The sequence below is a fragment of the Eriocheir sinensis genome, chromosome 17 (genome assembly GCF_024679095.1).
Source record: "Eriocheir sinensis breed Jianghai 21 chromosome 17, ASM2467909v1, whole genome shotgun sequence".
Taxonomy (NCBI): domain Eukaryota; kingdom Metazoa; phylum Arthropoda; class Malacostraca; order Decapoda; family Varunidae; genus Eriocheir; species Eriocheir sinensis.
In genome coordinates, this window is record NC_066525.1 from 15,407,336 (window position 1) to 15,425,078 (window position 17,743).

At 43.1% G+C, this 17,743-nt stretch overlaps 1 protein-coding gene and 1 long non-coding RNA gene across 4 annotated transcripts in view; one reads left to right on the top strand and one right to left on the bottom strand.

Annotated features, from left to right (window-relative positions):
- The window catches only part of LOC127000002 (uncharacterized), a 69,547-nt gene that overhangs the window by 19,524 nt on the left and 32,280 nt on the right, over positions 1 to 17,743 (bottom strand). The gene's annotated exons all lie outside the window — the stretch shown is intronic.
- Positions 1 to 17,743, top strand: part of LOC127000000 (uncharacterized) — a 78,526-nt gene that overhangs the window by 15,882 nt on the left and 44,901 nt on the right. For all 3 annotated transcript variants that reach the window (XM_050863363.1, XM_050863364.1, XM_050863362.1), the window contains exons 3-4: positions 14,426 to 14,520; positions 15,346 to 15,430. In XM_050863363.1, coding sequence (XP_050719320.1) covers positions 14,426 to 14,520; positions 15,346 to 15,430 — 180 coding nt within the window. The remainder of the gene's footprint in view (positions 1 to 14,425; positions 14,521 to 15,345; positions 15,431 to 17,743) is intronic.

Here is a 17,743-nt window from a genome sequence, read left to right on the forward strand (position 1 = left end):
GGGAATGGAAGGTAGGAAAGGGAAGGAAGGGGGAGAATGGAGGGATAAAATTGTTTAATATTAGATAGATGGATGAAAAGATAGATAAAATAGATAGATAAAGATAGATAGATACAGAAAAATGAAATAAGGAAGTCAGTAGGAAGAAATATGGAATAGAAAAGGAAGAGAATATATAGAAAACAGAAAAATAAATGGATAAAAGAAGAAACGAGGCGGCCGAGGAGTAAAGCAGAAAACAAAGAGACGGGAACTGTTTGTAACCCAACACACGACAAGAAAATGGAGGAGGAAGACGAGATTAAATGTAAATTGGTGAAATTGAGATCGTAATTTCCACTTCAAGTTTCAAATGGAAGAATTAAATTTCCATTACTTCTGTGGGGAAAACACTGCAGAAAAAGGAAAACAAAAAAAGGAAGAAAGGGAAGATCGACTGTCGCATACATACATACATAAACACGTACATACATAAGAACATACATACATACATACATTCATACATACATACACGTCCATGAATGAACCAAGCACGCATTTACATATACATAAGTGACAAACAGATGGACACACAGATAGGTAGATACACACACACACACACACACACACACACACACACACACACTGACAGGTACAGAAAGCGATACATAGACAGACAGACAGACACAGACAGACAGACAGGCAAGCAGACTAACACAGACATTAAAAAAGAAAAACTGCCATGAATATAAAGCGACACAAATAGATAAAAAAAATATATTGTTTCAGACCAATATGAAAAGAGAAACAGGAACACGGAAGGAGAAAAACGAACAAACAGACACACATTCCCCAGAGAATGACAGACACACACACATTCACACACACACACAAAGGAACAGACACAGACACACGCGAATATATGTAACGTTTGTCATGAGAGTATAGCGCTATTGTTATATATTCTCTCTCTCTCTCTCTCTCTCTCTCTCTCTCTCTCTCTCTCTCTCTCTCTCTCTCTCTCTCTCTCTCTCTCTCTCTCTCTCTCTCTCAGCCTATCTGCTCCTCATCATCACACGATTACTTTTTACGCGGCTGAGGGGGACCGGCAGAGGCGCCTCATTTCAAAGCTAATGACGTGTTTACGGAGCCGTGATGAAGCCTCGCTAAAAGTCCGCCCCTCGGCTACGCACTAACTGAACGGCGGAAACTTGTATTGTATCGGACACGGGCGCCTATTGAGTCTGTTGGGCCGCGTGATTGGAGGAGTTGCAGAGCTTGACAGACCCTCACGCTGGACAGTTCCCAGGTAAAAGTGGTTACGTGTTGGACATACTTCCACTTGTCAAGGTCTAAGAGGCTGTGATGAGGCTGAGGGATGTGAAGAGCTGGCAGTAGTATGGTCAGTGAGACGGTAGAAAGATGAAGGTAAAGAAGTCCTGATACGTGAGATGTCAGAGGTTGTGATGAGGCTGAAGGATGTGAAAAGTTGGCAGTAGTATGGTCAGTGAGAAGGTAGAAAGATGAAGGTAAAGAAGCCCTGATACGTGAGATGTCAGAGGTTGTGATGAGGCTGAGGGATGTGAAGAGCTGGCAGTAGTATGGTTTTTGAGACGGTAGAATAAAGGTAAAGCATTATTGGCACTTATAACATGAATGCCAGGCGTGTTCTACTCATCCACTACACTAAAGGTAAACCAAATCTCGGCTATGTCCTTGTAGACCTGAATTAATCCACTTTAAACCCATTACTACATTTCGAACATAGCTCTCTGATACGTGAGATGTCAAAGAGGTTGTGATAAGGCTGAGGGATCGTAGGAAGCTGGCGGTGTGTAAGAAAGAACAAAGATTAAGATGAGGCCCTGGACCGAATTCTCTAACGTGTCGGCACCTCTGTACGCCTGTCTGAAAATCCTCACGTAGAAGTTGCAAGGATTTCCATGGACTGTTTTGTGATGCTAGAGATGGTTTTACACGGGTTCCGCATCTTGAACGATAAAAATAAGCTATACAAGCACAGGTAATCTTCTCTGTGGTATTGGGAAAGGCATAAAGGGAGCCCGCCACGTTTATGAATATGGCCCTTGCTTGATTCGTACGTTGCAGGCAGTTCATTATCACGGCAGTTCAATACTTTTCTTGCTGGATGAATGAAAAGTTCTGATCGTCGTCACTTAACCCATTGGACGCGGATTTCCTACAAGAAGACATCACCAAGCTACAGGAGTGGAACAAAAAATGGCTGCTCCAATTTAGTGAAGAAAAATGTGAGGTCATGCATCTCGGGAGGGGAAATCCAGCACACCAATACCACATGGGAAACACGCCAATACCCACCACAGAGGCACAGAAAGACCTGGGAGCATATGTTACCAGGCTACCAGTGAAGTCGAAATCCGTGCCAATCGCAGCGGACGGGTTAAGGAAACGGGGACTAGAATGTATGTGCTTGCTACAATATTGCATAAGTGGAGTAGCAATTACCGTTATCAAAGTCCTAGGAGGTGCGAGCTTATTCATATTTCAACAAGTGATGGTAGCCGTGAACATCCTCTGCCCATGGAATAGCTGCCTTTGGTGACGCCTTTGCATAGTCATGAGGCATCGCTGGAGCAACACGCGAGGAGCCAGGCTGAATCGAGGCGTCCTTTGCATGGCACTCGACCCCGAACTTGAGGCACGTGGCGCGGAAGTTATACTGCTGATCGTGCTGCTTCAGGAACACTCAGCACTGCAAGGGGAGGTCAAAGGGAGGCTCAGGGACAGGGGAAATTGTTCGACCCTGCCAAGACTTGTTCAGAACCGGATTTCTCGTGTCAAGATTCATATATAAGAATAATTTCATCCGATAATGGAAACGTCATGCTGCATTTCTCTCTCTCTCTCTCTCTCTCTCTCTCTCTCTCTCTCTCTCTCTCTCTCTCTCTCTCTCTCTCTCTCTCTCTCTCTCTCTCTCTCTCTCTCTCTCTCTCTCTCTCTCTCTCTCCACCCCACCCCCAACCCCCCTAACATTTCGATAGCCAGATTCCAGGAAGATCTTGAACGCCAGATGTTGCCTCCCGAGTTTTAGGAGGGAGAAGGGAAGAACATCGGGCAGGAATATATATTGAGGTTGGAGGAGGAGGAGGAGGAGGAGGAGGAGGAGGAGGAGCAGGAGGAGGAGGAGCAGGAGGTGGAGGAGCAGAAGAAGGAGGAGCAAGAGGAAGAAGAGGAGGCAGAGAAGTAGTAGTAGGACGAGGGGGAAGAAAAGAACACAAAAACATCCGCAAGAGGCCAGTCAATCTATTCAGGGCAGCTCATAAAAATACCCATCATCACCTGTCCCCCTCTTCTGTCAATCTAAACTTATCTTGATGTTTTGCGTATTGGCACTTAAAACATGATTTCTTTTTTATTTTTTTTACGTCTTGGCCTATTGCGCCGGTAGGCTTCTTCCCGGTGGATCCTGATGGTCGGTCCAAGGCTTCTTCCCGGTGGGTCCTGATGGTTGGCCCAGCCCGTTCTGGCGCAGGCGAGTGTTTATAGTGGCGCCATCTTGCATTGGCTCATGCTGCCCTCCCGGAGCTCATCTTTAATCCTAGAATCTAGAGTCCAGGTTGATAGGTGGTCTTCTGGACAGCATGTGGGTAGTTTTAAGCCACTCGGCGGCGGCTGAAAAATCCCAGCTTGGTGGCACCGGTCGGGGATTGAACTCGCGTCCTCCTGAACGCGGGGCCGTCTTGCTATCCGTTCAGCCACCACCTACCCTCAGGCGTGTTCTACTCATCCACCACACTAACGGTAAACCAAATCTCGCCTATGTCCTTATGAAACCTGATTTTATCCACTTTAAACCCATAACTACATTTCCAACACAGCTGTCTTACCACCGGAACCTTATTATCATCCAAATTTAATCCCCTCATCCACGCACAAACTTCACCCAAGTCTCCTCGTACCCAACGCACTTCTGCAGAATGCTACTCATTGAAAGTTTCTCTCTGTCTGTCTGTATTTCCTTCTCCTTATGACTGGAACGCTTTCAAGACTTAGACACGTTTAAATACAGAAGCAAGTGTATTTCAACGTATAGGTGTAAACGCGAATATTACCTTGACTTGTGTAATATTTATACAAAGACAAGAGAATGCTTTACGAAGGTGTGAGAGAGAGAGAGAGAGAGAGAGAGAGAGAGATACGATTATGGACCAACAGAAACAGACAGGAACATGCACGGAGACATTCAACAAAGCCAATGAGAACACACACACACACACACACACACACACACACACACACACGCACACATGGCAATATGGGAGCCGGCATTGGTAGACTCAGTCACTCCCCAACAACTCAGAATAACTACATGTGCTTAAAGTTTAATTAATTGCAACCTGGTGTGAGAGCGGGAGAAGGAGAAGGAGGAGGAGGAGGAGGAGGAGGAGGAGGAGGAGGAGAAGAGAGATAACAGGATCAAGAGCAAGTGTGAGAGGAATAGACGGAAGTAGAAGAGTGGTGGAAGATGACAAGAAGGAAAATGTAGAGAAGAAACAGATGAGAAGGAAAATGATGCTATGAATAAGGACAGACTATCACATTCTAATTGAGGTAACACTCACCTATGGCTTGCCAATACTCCGTGCGAACTGTAAGCGCGGGACAGGTAAAGGTATCAGTATATTAACACACGCACACACACAGACACACACACAAACAAACAAAAATAGATATAGCGAGGTGTATGTATTTTAACTCTCACTCTCACTCTCACTCTCTCTCTCTCTCTCTCTCTCTCTCTCTCTCTCTCTCTCTCACGTAAACTGTCGGCCCGCGTGATGCATGATGCCAATTACCTTAGAGCAAACACCTGTGAATCACGCACATTAAAAGTAATTAGCAGGTAAACGAAGCAGCAATCAAAACAAACGGAAACTGAAATTAAATGAAGCACAAGCGTATCCCCTCTCCCTCTCCCTCTCCCTCTCTCTCTCTCTCTCTCTCTCTCTCTCACTGGTCGTCCATAACCATGCAAATCCAACACATCAGTAGCACACGGCACACAGGGATGGCTAATAAACTCGGGTGCTTTGGTTTTTATTTCTTCTCCTTCATCCATCCTCTATCGTTATTCTACTTCTCTTCCACTCTCTCTTCGCATTTCATCCATCCCTTCTCGTTCCTCCACTGACTCCTTCCTTCTTCATTCATTCCTTCGTTTTCATCTTTTTATCGTACTTTCTTTATTTTCCTTTTCTTGTCTTGCTTTCATTTTCCGTTTAGTTCCTCTCATTCATCCATTCCTTCTTCTTCCTTTACTTGTCCTTCCTCTCTTCTTCTTAGCCTTCACCTCTTTCATTATTATCTCTTCTGCTTCTTCTTTACGCACTCTACTTATGTTCTTCCTCCCTTCCTTCCTTCCTTGCCCTTCTTACCTAATCCCTCTCTCTCCCCCTTCCTCGAGTTGTATCTTTTTTTTATATATATTTTTACTCTTCTATAATATTACTTCCATCTGATTTTTTATTCCTTCCTGTCCATGTTTATCTTCTCTCTCGCTCCCTATCTGTTTCCAGCATCTCCTCCTTAGCTTTTTCCTTGACTCCCGCTAACTTCTGTCCTTCTTATCTGTGTTTTTTGGGGTCTTTTAAACATCTTCCTTCAGTCTTCTCTCGTTTATTTTATTTAGTGTTCTCTCTCTCTCTCTCTCTCTCTCTCTCTCTCTCTCTCTCTCTCTCTCTCTCTCTCTCTCTCTCTCTCTCTCTCTCTCTCTCTCTCTCCAGACCACCTAGTCTGGACCATGGGGTCTGTGTGGTCTGATTTTCTATGTAAATCTCTCTCTCTCTCTCTCTCTCTCTCTCTCTCTCTCTCTCTCTCTCTCTCTCTCTCTCTCTCTCTCTCTCTCTCTCTCTCTCTCTCTCTCTCACACACACACACACACACACACACACACGGCTCTGTACTACGCCACGTACCGCACACATCGACCACTACTGACACACGGCAACAAAAACCTTCCTGTCACACAGCAGAACAATCACCTGTCACTCACCGCAACCACACGCACACTCACAGCGCTCACATGACCCATACAGAGACGGGGAGATCCATACCCGAAACACAGAAACATGGAAAGGCAGGCAGCAGAAAACCTAATGGCTCATTACGAGGTGGCATGCTTTAGTGTTAACAGCAACTTCAGCGGCTGCATAAGAACATAAGAACATAAGAACGTAAGGAGTCTGCAAGAGGCCGGTTGGCCTATACAAGGCAGCTCCTGTACACTCAACCCCACCTTACCTCACCATCCATGGCTTTATCTAACCTCTTCTTGAATGTATCTATGGTATTGGCACCCACAACATGGCTCCCAAGCATGTTCCAATCGTCCACCACTCTATTGGTGAACCAATTCTTGCCTATGTCTTTGTTGAATCTGAATTTGCCTAACTTAAAACCATTGCCACGCGTCCTACCTGGCTCTTTTACTCTCAAAATGTTATTGACATCCCCTTTATTAAATCCCTTCATCCATTTATAGACTTCGATCAAGTCTCCTCGCAACCTTCGCCTTTCTAGAGAGTGTAGATTTAAATGCTTCAGCCTGTCTTCATAAGGCAAGTTTCTCACCCCTGAATCATCTTTGTCTTCCTCCTCTGTACAGATTCTAACATCTTGATATCCATTCTATAGTAGGGGGACCAGAACTGAACTGCATAATCGAGATGAGGTCTAACTACTGCTAAGTAAAGTTTGAGGATGACTTCAGCGCTCCTATTGCTTACGCTCCTTGAGATGAAACCCAGTACCTTTGGGAATACTAGGTCTGGGCCCGGCGATTTGTTTTTCTTCAACCTACCAATCTCATCCTGGACTACTTGCCTAGTGATGATCACATCCCTCAACTTGTCGTTCTCTCCGCCCTCATATACCTGAACTCTCCGGAATGTTTAGATTGTCCTGCTTGAAAACTGAGAGGAAATAGTCATTCATCATTTGACTCATATCTTCTCCATTCTCAACGAGCTCGCCCGTGTTTGTTTTCAACGGCCCAATTCTGTCCCTTGTTTTCGTTCTGTACAATTTGAAGAAGCCCTTGGGATCACTCTTGGCCTCGTTGGCTACCCTAATCTCATAATTTCTTTTTGCTAGGCGGGTGTTCTTCTTCACCGACCTGGCTAGCTCAACATACCTACCCCGGAATAGATGACAGCAGCTCGATACCTACGTTCAGTTACTCACGACGCAACGTAGAACCAGTTGATGCGATTTAAAAAAAAAGTTGTTTTCGGATTTAGTGATTTGTATGTTTCTGGTCAGTTCAGGTCAGGGGGATTATGAGGAGAAGGAGGAGGAGGAAGAAACGGAGGAGAAAGGGTCGGAGGAGAGGAGGAGGAGGAGGAGGAGGAGGAGGAGTAGGAGGACAACTAAAGCGACCAAAACATCTCGGCTAAAATAGGAACTATCGAAAATCCATAGTTTGGTAGTGTTTTGACCTGACTGAATAGCGCTTTACCGCCTTGAGAGAGAGAGAGAGAGAGAGAGAGAGAGAGAGAGAGAATTTAAAGTTCTCAAAGTTTCACCAAATCTCTCTCTCTCTCTCTCTCTCTCTCTCTCTCTCTCTCTCTCTCTCTCTCTCTCTCTCTCTCTCTCTCTCTCTCTCTCTCTCTCTCTCTCTCTCTCTCTCATCCTACAGATACAAGGCAATGGAAGCACATCGTTACCATTCCACCGTCGCTGAAGAGAGAGAAAAAATATATATACACAACAATCTAATACAATTCTCCGAGGCTGAGTTTAAGGCCAACGTGCCTCTCGTTTGTAAAGCACTACCAAACACGTAAACCAAAAACCCACCGAACATTAGTGAATCCCTCCGGTGTTTTAAAAGCTACTGATTAGATCGCATCCGAGGGCAGGTGGTGTTTTGCTCCATTTTCCGGCTCAAAGAGTTTCACTTTGTCTAACTTTCGGTGAAATACGCAGCGGAAGGAAGAAAGGGATGAAAAATTTGAATTTTGGTGATCCTCCCTCGCTTGCACCGTTACGTATTCCGGCACAAACTCTTCGGTGCTGTACATGAAGGAGGATGAGGAACGTCTACTGAACTGATCCTAAGCTTTCGGTAAATTTCGCTGCGTAAGGAATGAAATATTTGAAGTCTGGTGGTCCTCGCTCGCTTGCTACGGTACATATCCCCGCACAAACTCCTCGCGTATACAGCGGATACGTATCAACTCAGAGTGAGGCTGACGAACTAGAGTTGAACAGAATTCGCCGCGAAACCAAGAAATTAATAAAACGGAGCAAGAAAAATCTTGAAGAATATATAGCGGAAACGAGTAAATCTAATCCTAAAGAATTTTTTAGCTATGTAAATAATAAAAAATCACTCACTTGTGGTATCGGACCGCTTGCTAATGAAAATGGTAACCACACGAACGATGAAAATGAAATGGCCACAGTCCTAAATAACTTTTTCGCATCCGTATTTACCGACGAAGATTGTTGATCACCTCAACCGCCGGTGGTTAGAAGGACCGAAAAGATGTTAAGTGGCGTGCTCATCGTAGAAAGTGATATTTTACGCACAATTGAAAAGATTAAAGTAGGCAAAGCTCCTGGTCCAGACAAAATTACCCCTAGGGTCTTAAAAGAAATCAAACATCAAATTTGTAAACCGCTCTCCATCATATTCAATAAATCTTTAACAGCTGGAAAAGCTCCGTCGGGTTGGAAACTTGCAAATGTCACACCAATTTTCAAAAAGGGGGACAAGTCTAATCCAGGGAACTATCGACCAATTAGCCTGACAAAGATTGTTTGTAAGTTAATGGAGACTATCATTCGCGACAATATGGTGAAATTTTTCGAAGAAAATAATATAATGAATAATTCGCAGCATGGCTTCCGTAGGAAACGTTCGTGTTTAACTAACTTACTTGATTTTTTTCATTATATTTTTGAGGTGTTCGATGAAAGCAGATCAGTAGATATCATATATCTGGATTTTCAAAAGGCATTTGATAAGGTCCCCCACCAACGATTGCTCAGCAAACTATTGGCGCACGGTATCTCGGGTAACATTCACAATTGGCTTGTGGACTGGCTCTCTGAGCGGAAACAGAGAGTAGTTCTAAACGGCGTTACATCTAACTGGCTCGATGTCAGAAGCGGCGTACCTCAAGGATCACTGCTTGGCCCCGTGCTCTTCTTAATTTATGTTAATGATATCGATGATGGGCTCACTTGCAAAGTATCAAAATTTGCTGATGACACAAAAATTGCTAGTAAAGTAACTGCGACACTCGACGAAGAAGCTTTACAATCAGATATAGATCGACTTGCACGTTGGGCCAATCAATGGCAAATGAAATTTAACGTTGACAAATGTAAAGTGTTGCACATCGGAAAAAATAACAATCGCGTTCGGTACGTAATGAATGGCCAACAATTTTCTGCAGTAAGTAAGGAAAAGGATCTTTTAATCACTATATCAAGCGATTTAAAGCCCGGTCAGCATTGTTCAGAGGTAGTTAAAACTGCAAACAAATTGGTTGGATTCATCGGACGAGTCTTTAATAATAAATCGGAAAAAAAGTAATATTAAAACTGTATAATTCGTTAGTTCGACCCCGTCTAGAGTACTGTGTACAGTTTTGGTCTCCCAATTACAGTAAAGACATAGAAAAGTTGGAACGGGTTCAACGAAGAGTAACAAAGATGATTCCTAGGTTGAGAAATTTATCATATGAACTTAAAGAAGTAAATTTATTCAACCTATCAAAACGAAGAATGAGAGGCGATCTAATAGAAGTGTTTAAAATGTTTAAAGGATTCAGTGATATTAGTGTGGAAGATTACTTTACAATTGATCGATCAAATAGAACAAGAAGAAATTTCAATTTCAAGATAAGTGGTAAAAGATTATCGTCGTACGAAGCTAAACACTTCTTCTTCAATCGAGTTGTTAATGTTTGGAACTCTCTACCCTGTGATGTCGTTGATAGTACAACAGTTACGGCCTTCAAGAATAAATTAGACAAGTATTTTGAATCCAACCAGCAACTAAGATATTACTCATTGTCGTAATAACGTTAAGTTCTTTCGAATACTGGTGTCCTTGTCCGCTTTTATCGCCCGGTTAGTGGTAGCAGTAATGGTAGTTCTTTCCTCTTTCCTACATAATTTTCATGCAGTTTTTCCATGCAGCATGGTTCTTTTTCCTTTCCTGCCAGCTTTGGCTGGAGGGATGGGGGGGTGGGGAGGAGCCTTCGCCTTTGCTGTCCTTCATCCTCCACTTTTGATTAGATAGTGTAGCTTGTCAAAAACAGCTTCGTAACGACCAGCAATTGTGCTGTTGTTTGTTCTTCCTTTGTGTTCCTTTGTGTTCCTTTGTAGCTGAGGATAAAGGAGGAACGCCCATACTGAACTGTTCCTGAGCTTACCGTAAAATTCGCATGGTAAGGAAGGAGGAAAGATCTGAACTTCGGTGCTCCACGCTTACCACGTTTCATATTCCGGCACAAACTCTTCGGTTCTTTAGCTAAAAGAGGAGATTGAACGCCCGTGCTGAACTGCTCTTGAACTTTCCGTAAAATTCGCAGCGGAAGGTAACGGAAAGATCTGAACTTTGGTCGTTCGCGCTGAAGTTATGATTCATATCCTTGAGCGAGAGAAGAACGTCGGCGCTTTTCAGTTGCGCGGCTCCTAGTTATTAGCAATATCCTCTGAGAAGCAAGATTAGGAAACTTACCAAATGTATTCCAGTGTGGCAGATGTCCCAGGATTGGTTCAAGGGAGGTGGTGATAAGCCCAGTCGAGCAGTAATATAATACATAATCACTAAAAACATGTCTCTTCGCAATTTCCTTTTACGTTGTGTTATACGAGAACTTTAGGCATCTCATTACTATTTAAAGGATTCAATTTGCTTTGGAGTTCAAGTATACAATGTCGATACAATAAAAAAGCAACAGTGGCAACAAGAGATAAAATAACAAGCGCTCTTTCCAACAAAATTCCCGGATTTGTTGTGCTGCCAAGGACATTTTTTAAAGCTTTTCAGTAACATTCAAGGGATTCTCCACGGCTCTGATTTTGTTGTTGTTGTTTTCTCTGTCTCCACCGGGTTTTAATTGGTCCGGTCTCGTCGCGTATTATTGACAAAGGCTGCTTGCTCCTTTTCGTTCCCCGCTGCGAGTGTTCCGTCTTCCTTCACACAACGTAACGGTGCGATTGTGTCTCCTTGGCGACTGTATTGTTCAGGGTTTAATGTATCATGTTAAGGGGCAACTATTAACAATCAAACACGGAGGGGTGAGAGAGAGAGAGAAATTGTCATCTCTCTCTCTCTCTCTCTCTCTCTCTCTCTCTCTCTCTCTCTCTCTCTCTCTCTCTCTCTCTCTCTCTCTCTCTCTCTCTCTCTCTCTCTCTCTCTCTCTCTCATTCCCGCTTATATAGGCATCGGTGATAAATTCGTAGGCATTTAGGCATCGATTCCTCCTCCACTCCCCAATGTCTGTACGTGTGTGTGTGTGTGTGTGTGTGTGTGTGTGTGTGTGTGTGTGTGTGTGTGTGTGTGTGTGTGTGTGTGTGTGTGTGCGTGCGTGCGTGCGTGCGTGTGCGTGTGTGTGTGTGTGTGTGTGTGTGTGTGTGTGTGTGTGTGTGTGTGTGTGTGTGTGTGTAATAATTATAATAATAAATAATAATTATAAACGGTTTATTAAGGCGAAGGATTGCAGCCCTAGAGCTGAAAATTTACATTAATTACATGGGCAAACTACAAGTAAACAATGTTATGAGTGATGATAATGATTATAGTAATAATAATAATAATAATAATAATAATAATAATAATAATAATAATAATAATAATAATAATAATAATAATAATAATAATAATAATAATAATAATAATAATAATAATAATAATAATAATAATAATAATAATAATAATAATAATAATAATAATAATAATAATCATAATCTCTCTCTCTCTCTCTCTCTCTCTCTCTCTCTCTCTCTCTCTCTCTCTCTCTCTCTCTCTCTCTCTCTCTCTCTCTCTCTCTCTCTCTCTCTCTCTCTCTCTCTCTCTAAAAGCCGGCCTCTCCTTCCTACCATAATAATGGGATCACATAACTCTCCTACTCTACCTCTGACCTCCTCCTCTCCTCTCTCACTCCTATTAATTATCCTGTTGTAGTCGGTCACCCTCCTCCTCTCCCTTCTCCTCCTCCTCTTCCTCCGCCCCCTCATTCTCCTTCTCCTCCTCCTCTGCTTAACAATCCTCAAGAGACGATTTCTTTACACTAAAAGAGAGACGAGCACAGGGAAATTTGATACAGGCGTTTTTGGAAAGCAGACATCCGCGTCACAAGCGAGCAAGGTTTCTGTTGCCTGATCTTCTATGGTTCTATATTTTCTCCTGGTCTCACATTCCTCCCCCTCCTCTTTGAACCGTTCCCTTCCTCAAAACGTCCTTTCGACCATCCTGTTGCAGCTGACCACCTGACTCAACTACCACCACCACAACCTCCACCTCCTCCTCCTCTTCCTTCTCCTCCTCCACACAGCCACTTCTTCGCGAGGCTGACACTGAAGTCCCTCTTGCACGCAAACTAATGCACACAATGTAAACAAGACAGGGCCAAAGGGGCGTAAACACCACTGCTTCCAACACACTCAATTCCACACTAATAACACTGTGGATTAAGGGTGAAAATTGCATACTAACGGTGTATCAGTGGAATAAGTCACCTAGGTCATGCTCTCTCTCTCTCTCTCTCTCTCTCTCTCTCTCTCTCTCTCTCTCTCTCTCTCTCTCTCTCTCTCTCTCTCTCTCTCTCTCTCTCTCTCTCTCTCTCTCTCTCTCTCTCTCTCTCTCTCTCTCTCTCTCTCTCTCTCCTCTCTCTCTCTCTAGCGTAATGAAACTGTATGAAGAGAGAGAGAGAGAGAGAGAGAGTATCCCATAACAGGTAAGAAACGAGAGATGGGGACAGGTCATATTTCCTTCTGAAGAGCGGAAGATGAAAGGGAAAGAACATTAGATTTTAAGATTATCTCGTATTACCACATAGCCAGATAATGAATGCTGTTTATATTACTACTACTACTACTACTACTACTACTACTACTACTACTACTACTATTACTATTACAACTACAAATGGTATACCTTCATCAAAATAACACATTCTAAGATATTGTATGAGATTTGCATGAGGTCTTCTTCCTTTGCTTTTCTTGGTTGTATTTCTTTATTATCCAAAAATCTTTCTCTCATATTTCACATCCTTCACGAGTAATATTATCTCCTTCCCTTCTCTCCTTTCACTGCTGGAGCTCTTCATCTGTTTCCTAAATCTATATCCTGGTCTTCATTATTTCTCCTCCATCTCGTCTTCTTCCTTTCCCTCCTCGTCGTCTTCTCCTTCCTTCGTCTCTTCCTCTTTCACAATCACGGGTTCCCGGATTTCGGCTTCCTCGTTATTTGTTTTTTGGTTCTTACTTTATGGTTTCATCTCTTCGCTTCATTTCACCGTTTTATATTTGTCATTTACTGCATACTCTCTCCTCTCTTACTCGCTTTCCCTTTTTATCTTCCTCTGTAATTCCCCTTTTTATGACCTTTTCACGTTCTCCTCTTCCTCCTCCTCTAACGTGGATTTCTGAAGCTTTTTTCTTCCATTCGTTCGAGACATCATATCGTCGTTTTTATTAATCTTTCATCTGCCATCTTTTGGAGTTTTAGATTTACTGCATACTCTCTCCTCTCTTCCTCGCTTTCTCTTTATATCTTCCTCTTTAATTCTCCTTTTTATGCCCTTTTCACGTTCTCCTCTTCCTCCTCCTCTAACGTGGATCTCTGAAGCTTCTTTCTTCCATTGGTTCGAGACATCATAATCGTCGTTTTAATTAATCTTTCACCTGTCATCTTTTAGAATTTCTCTGGCTCTGTATTCCTCTTAAGTTACTCCTCCCCCTTGTTAAATTCCACCCCCGCCACATCAAAAGGAGACTGGCGGGTGGTTGGTAAAGATGCAGGACCTATACGCTTGTGTTTGTCATTCTTTTGCCCCTGAACTCGAACATTTTCTGCTGTTCCTTCACTTCCTCTTTTTTTTCCTGTTCTGTACATATCATTCTAGACGCTACATGTTTTCCTCTTGTGTACGTGTATTATTCTGGTTGCTAGACTTCCCTCTCACATATTCCAACCCTCTTAGTTTCCTCCTCCTCCTCCTTTTCCATCCATTTTAGCATTCCAGTTTGCTTTCACCACATCCATTTTTGCTTCCTCTTCTTTTTTTCCTATTTTCTACGTGTATATCTTCTTTTCTCAACTTTTTTACCCTTTTCTTCTCTCCACCTCTAGTCCATTCACTCCTCATCCAACACCATCCGTCTCAATTTCCTCCTCCTCCTCCTCCTCAGTCTGAGCTTGTCCTTTCTCTCCACTCAGACAAGGAGTGCGTGGACCTGGACAACCCTCCCAACGGCTTCGTGGACGTGAAGGGCAAGGTGGTGGGTTCCGTGGCTACCTACTCGTGCAAGGAGGTGAGTGTGTGGATGCTGGTGCTTGTGTGTGTGGGTGTGGAGGTGGGTGGAGGTGGGCGGGGTTATGTGGGTGGAAGGTAGGGTTTTCTTTTCTTTCTTCATTTATTTATCTATTTATCTTTATTTTAGTTTTTTATGTATATACTTTTTGTGGGTGTTAGGAGGGGATGGAAGGTTATTTTTCCTTACATTCTATCTCGGCGCACTTGTTAATTTTTTTTCTCTGGATTAAGGAAGTAAGGAAGAAAGGTTGAGAAGGATGAAGGGACTGAAGGAAGGGTAGGAAAAAATACAAGCCTGGAAGGTAAGCCGGTATAAAAACAGGTAAGAAAGGAATGGAGGATTAAAAAAAAGGAGAATTCAGTGTAGGATATTTGTATGAATAGTGAAATGGCTGAATGAAGGAGTAAAGAATGTCATGATGGAAGAATTTAGAGACCATTATGACAGGAACAGGAGGAGGAGAGGGGACAGAGTTAAAAATAAAAGCGAAAAAGAAACGAGAGGAAAAGAAAAATTGAGGGAGAAAAAAAATAACAGATGAAAGATACTTAGGATGGGAGTGAATAAATGAGGGAAGAGAAGAAAGAGGAGAATAGGGAAAGGAAAAAAATGAAATGAAGGACAAGAAGAAGCACAAGGGGGTTCAGAAAATCCTCCTCTAAGCCTCAACACACACACACACGCACTCTCTCTCTCTCTCTCTCTCTCTCTCTCTCTCTCTCTCTCTCTCTCTCTCTCTCTCTCTCTCTCTCTCTCTCTCTCTCTCTCTCTCTCTCTCTCTCTCTCTCTCTCTCTCACTGACCCCCGCCTCTCCTCCCCCAGGGTTACCACCTCATCGGGCAGGTCACACGCCACTGCCAGGCCAACGGGATATGGACCTCAGCCCCCCCGGAGTGCAGAGAAAACCGTGAGTAATTGTAGTTCTCTCTCTCTCTCTCTCTCTCTCTCTCTCTCTCTCTCTCTCTCTCTCTCTCTCTCTCTCTCTCTCTCTCTCTCTCTCTCTCTCTCTCTCTCTCTCTCTCTCTCTCTCTCTCTCTCTCTCTCTCTCTCTCTCTCTCTCTCTCTCTCTCTCTCTCTCTCTATATTTTTTCTTCCTTTTCTCTTTCTTTCTTCTCTTTATTTCCTTTTTCTTTCATTTCTTATTTTCTCTTTTTCTTCTTTATCTCTTTTCTTTCTTCTTTCCCTATTTCTTTTTTTGTTTCAACTCTCTCTCTCTCTCTCTCTCTCTCTCTCTCTCTCTCTCTCTCTCTCTCTCTCTCTCTCTCTCTCTCTCTCTCTCTCTCTCTCTCTCTCTCTCTCTCTCTCTCTCTCTCTCTCTCTCTCTCTCTCTCTCTCTCTCTCTCTCTCTCTCTCTCATTATTTTCCATCTCGCTACTAACTGACGAGGGAAAAGTTTTTAAAGTCATTCGCTTCCTCCTAACGAGACGAAACCTTCCACTCTTACTACTCCTGGTTCTCCTTCTCCTTCCTAATCCTGCTACTAATTCCCCTGCTCTTCCTGCTACAAATCCTCAGTCACCTGCTCTTCCTATAAAAGCCTAGTGCTCCATTTTCTTCTCGTCTTTTTCCAGGTAATCCTACTCGACTTACTTTTTCTCAACTTCCTTCTCTATGTTTTTCTGGCATTTCCAACAACTTCTATTACTTTTTATTACATTTTTCTTCCTCATCGTTTTTCTCCTCCTCCTTCCATTTCTTTTGTTCCTGGTCGCTCTCCTCCTCATTTCATTACTCTTCCTCCTTGTCTCCCCACCTCCTCCTCCTTCCATTTCTCTTCCCCCTCGTATTTCTCCTTCTCTCCTTCCTTCTATTTCCCTTCCTCTTCGTCTCTCTCCTCCTCCTCTTCTTCCACTTTCAGGCTCAGGAACAAGCTGCCCTTGAACAAAGGAATCGACACAGAATTCAGCGAACACTTCCAAAACTGCGCAGATCAATATTTCCAAACAGAATGAATGCTGTGTTTAGTGTCTCGTGACGGCCTTTCAAGAACCCCGTCACAGAGTTGAGTTCCGTCGGCGTTTCTCTTCAGTGATGTTCAATGTTTACTCTTCTGATGTTACACGATGTTCGGTTCACGAAGTTCATCAGAGGAAATATTTAAGATCAGTAAAATATCGCCCTTGTTAGAAATGCAAGTGTGATGAGCTGCTATGTACATTTTTTTTCTTTTGTTCGTTATATCGTCTGTATTATGGAGGAGAGACGAATGGGTATGGTTGTTTTACTTTCCTTTAGCGTTTTAAGAGAAGACCTGAAGACATGTCTGGTCTCACGAGGGAGATAGTTCTCTTTTTACAAGTCAATGTGCATCAGACAACCTCCTAGTCTTACTTATTGCGTTTCTGTGTCCCTCCATCCCTGTCTTTATTCTCATCCTCTGCTTCGTCCTCCTCAAGAGATCCCCCAGGGATCAAAGAGGTCTATTTGCGTGCGACACACACACACACACACACACACACACACACACACACACACATACACACACACACACACACACACACACACACACACACACACACACACACATGCAGCACTCAGGTGAATAGTAAGTCGAACGCCGTTTTGAGGACTCCCGTCATATGTTTCGTCTAAATTGAAGTTAGAGTGAAGTTGAGAGTAGGACGAAGGACGAGGAGGCAAGGGCAGGCGGACAGACAGACGGAGAGACACACAGGAAGACAAACAGAGATGCAAACAGACCGACAGAAAGAGAAAGATACAAAGGACTCGGACCACAAAATGAAGACACGGAGGAGACACTTAAGAAGCCAGGCAGGTAAACAGACAGGAAGACAGGCGGGATAGAGTTAGACGGACAGGATACAGAAGCAATTTCGGATGTAACAACAAAACAGCGATCTAAGGAGGTAAGAGAAGGAGAGAGATCTGGGTTTGACGGTTCTGATGTGCTTATTGGAGGAGTTAGTATGAAGACGTACGTGTTTGATAAGGAAATGTTAGTAAAGATGAGTTGAAAAAGAAGATAACACATATAACATATACATAATATAGCATGACATAGATAACATAGACATAACAGAGAAGAATGCCATGTTACCTAGTTCACTTAATGCCTTGAAGTTAACAAATGCCTTGAAGCTAAAAAAAATAAAAAAATAAAAAAATAAAAAATAAAACGGAGTTACGCGAAAAAAGTAACACCGGACCAATTCACCTAAACACACAAATGCAAATAAATACGCTGAAAATAAGTGGAATA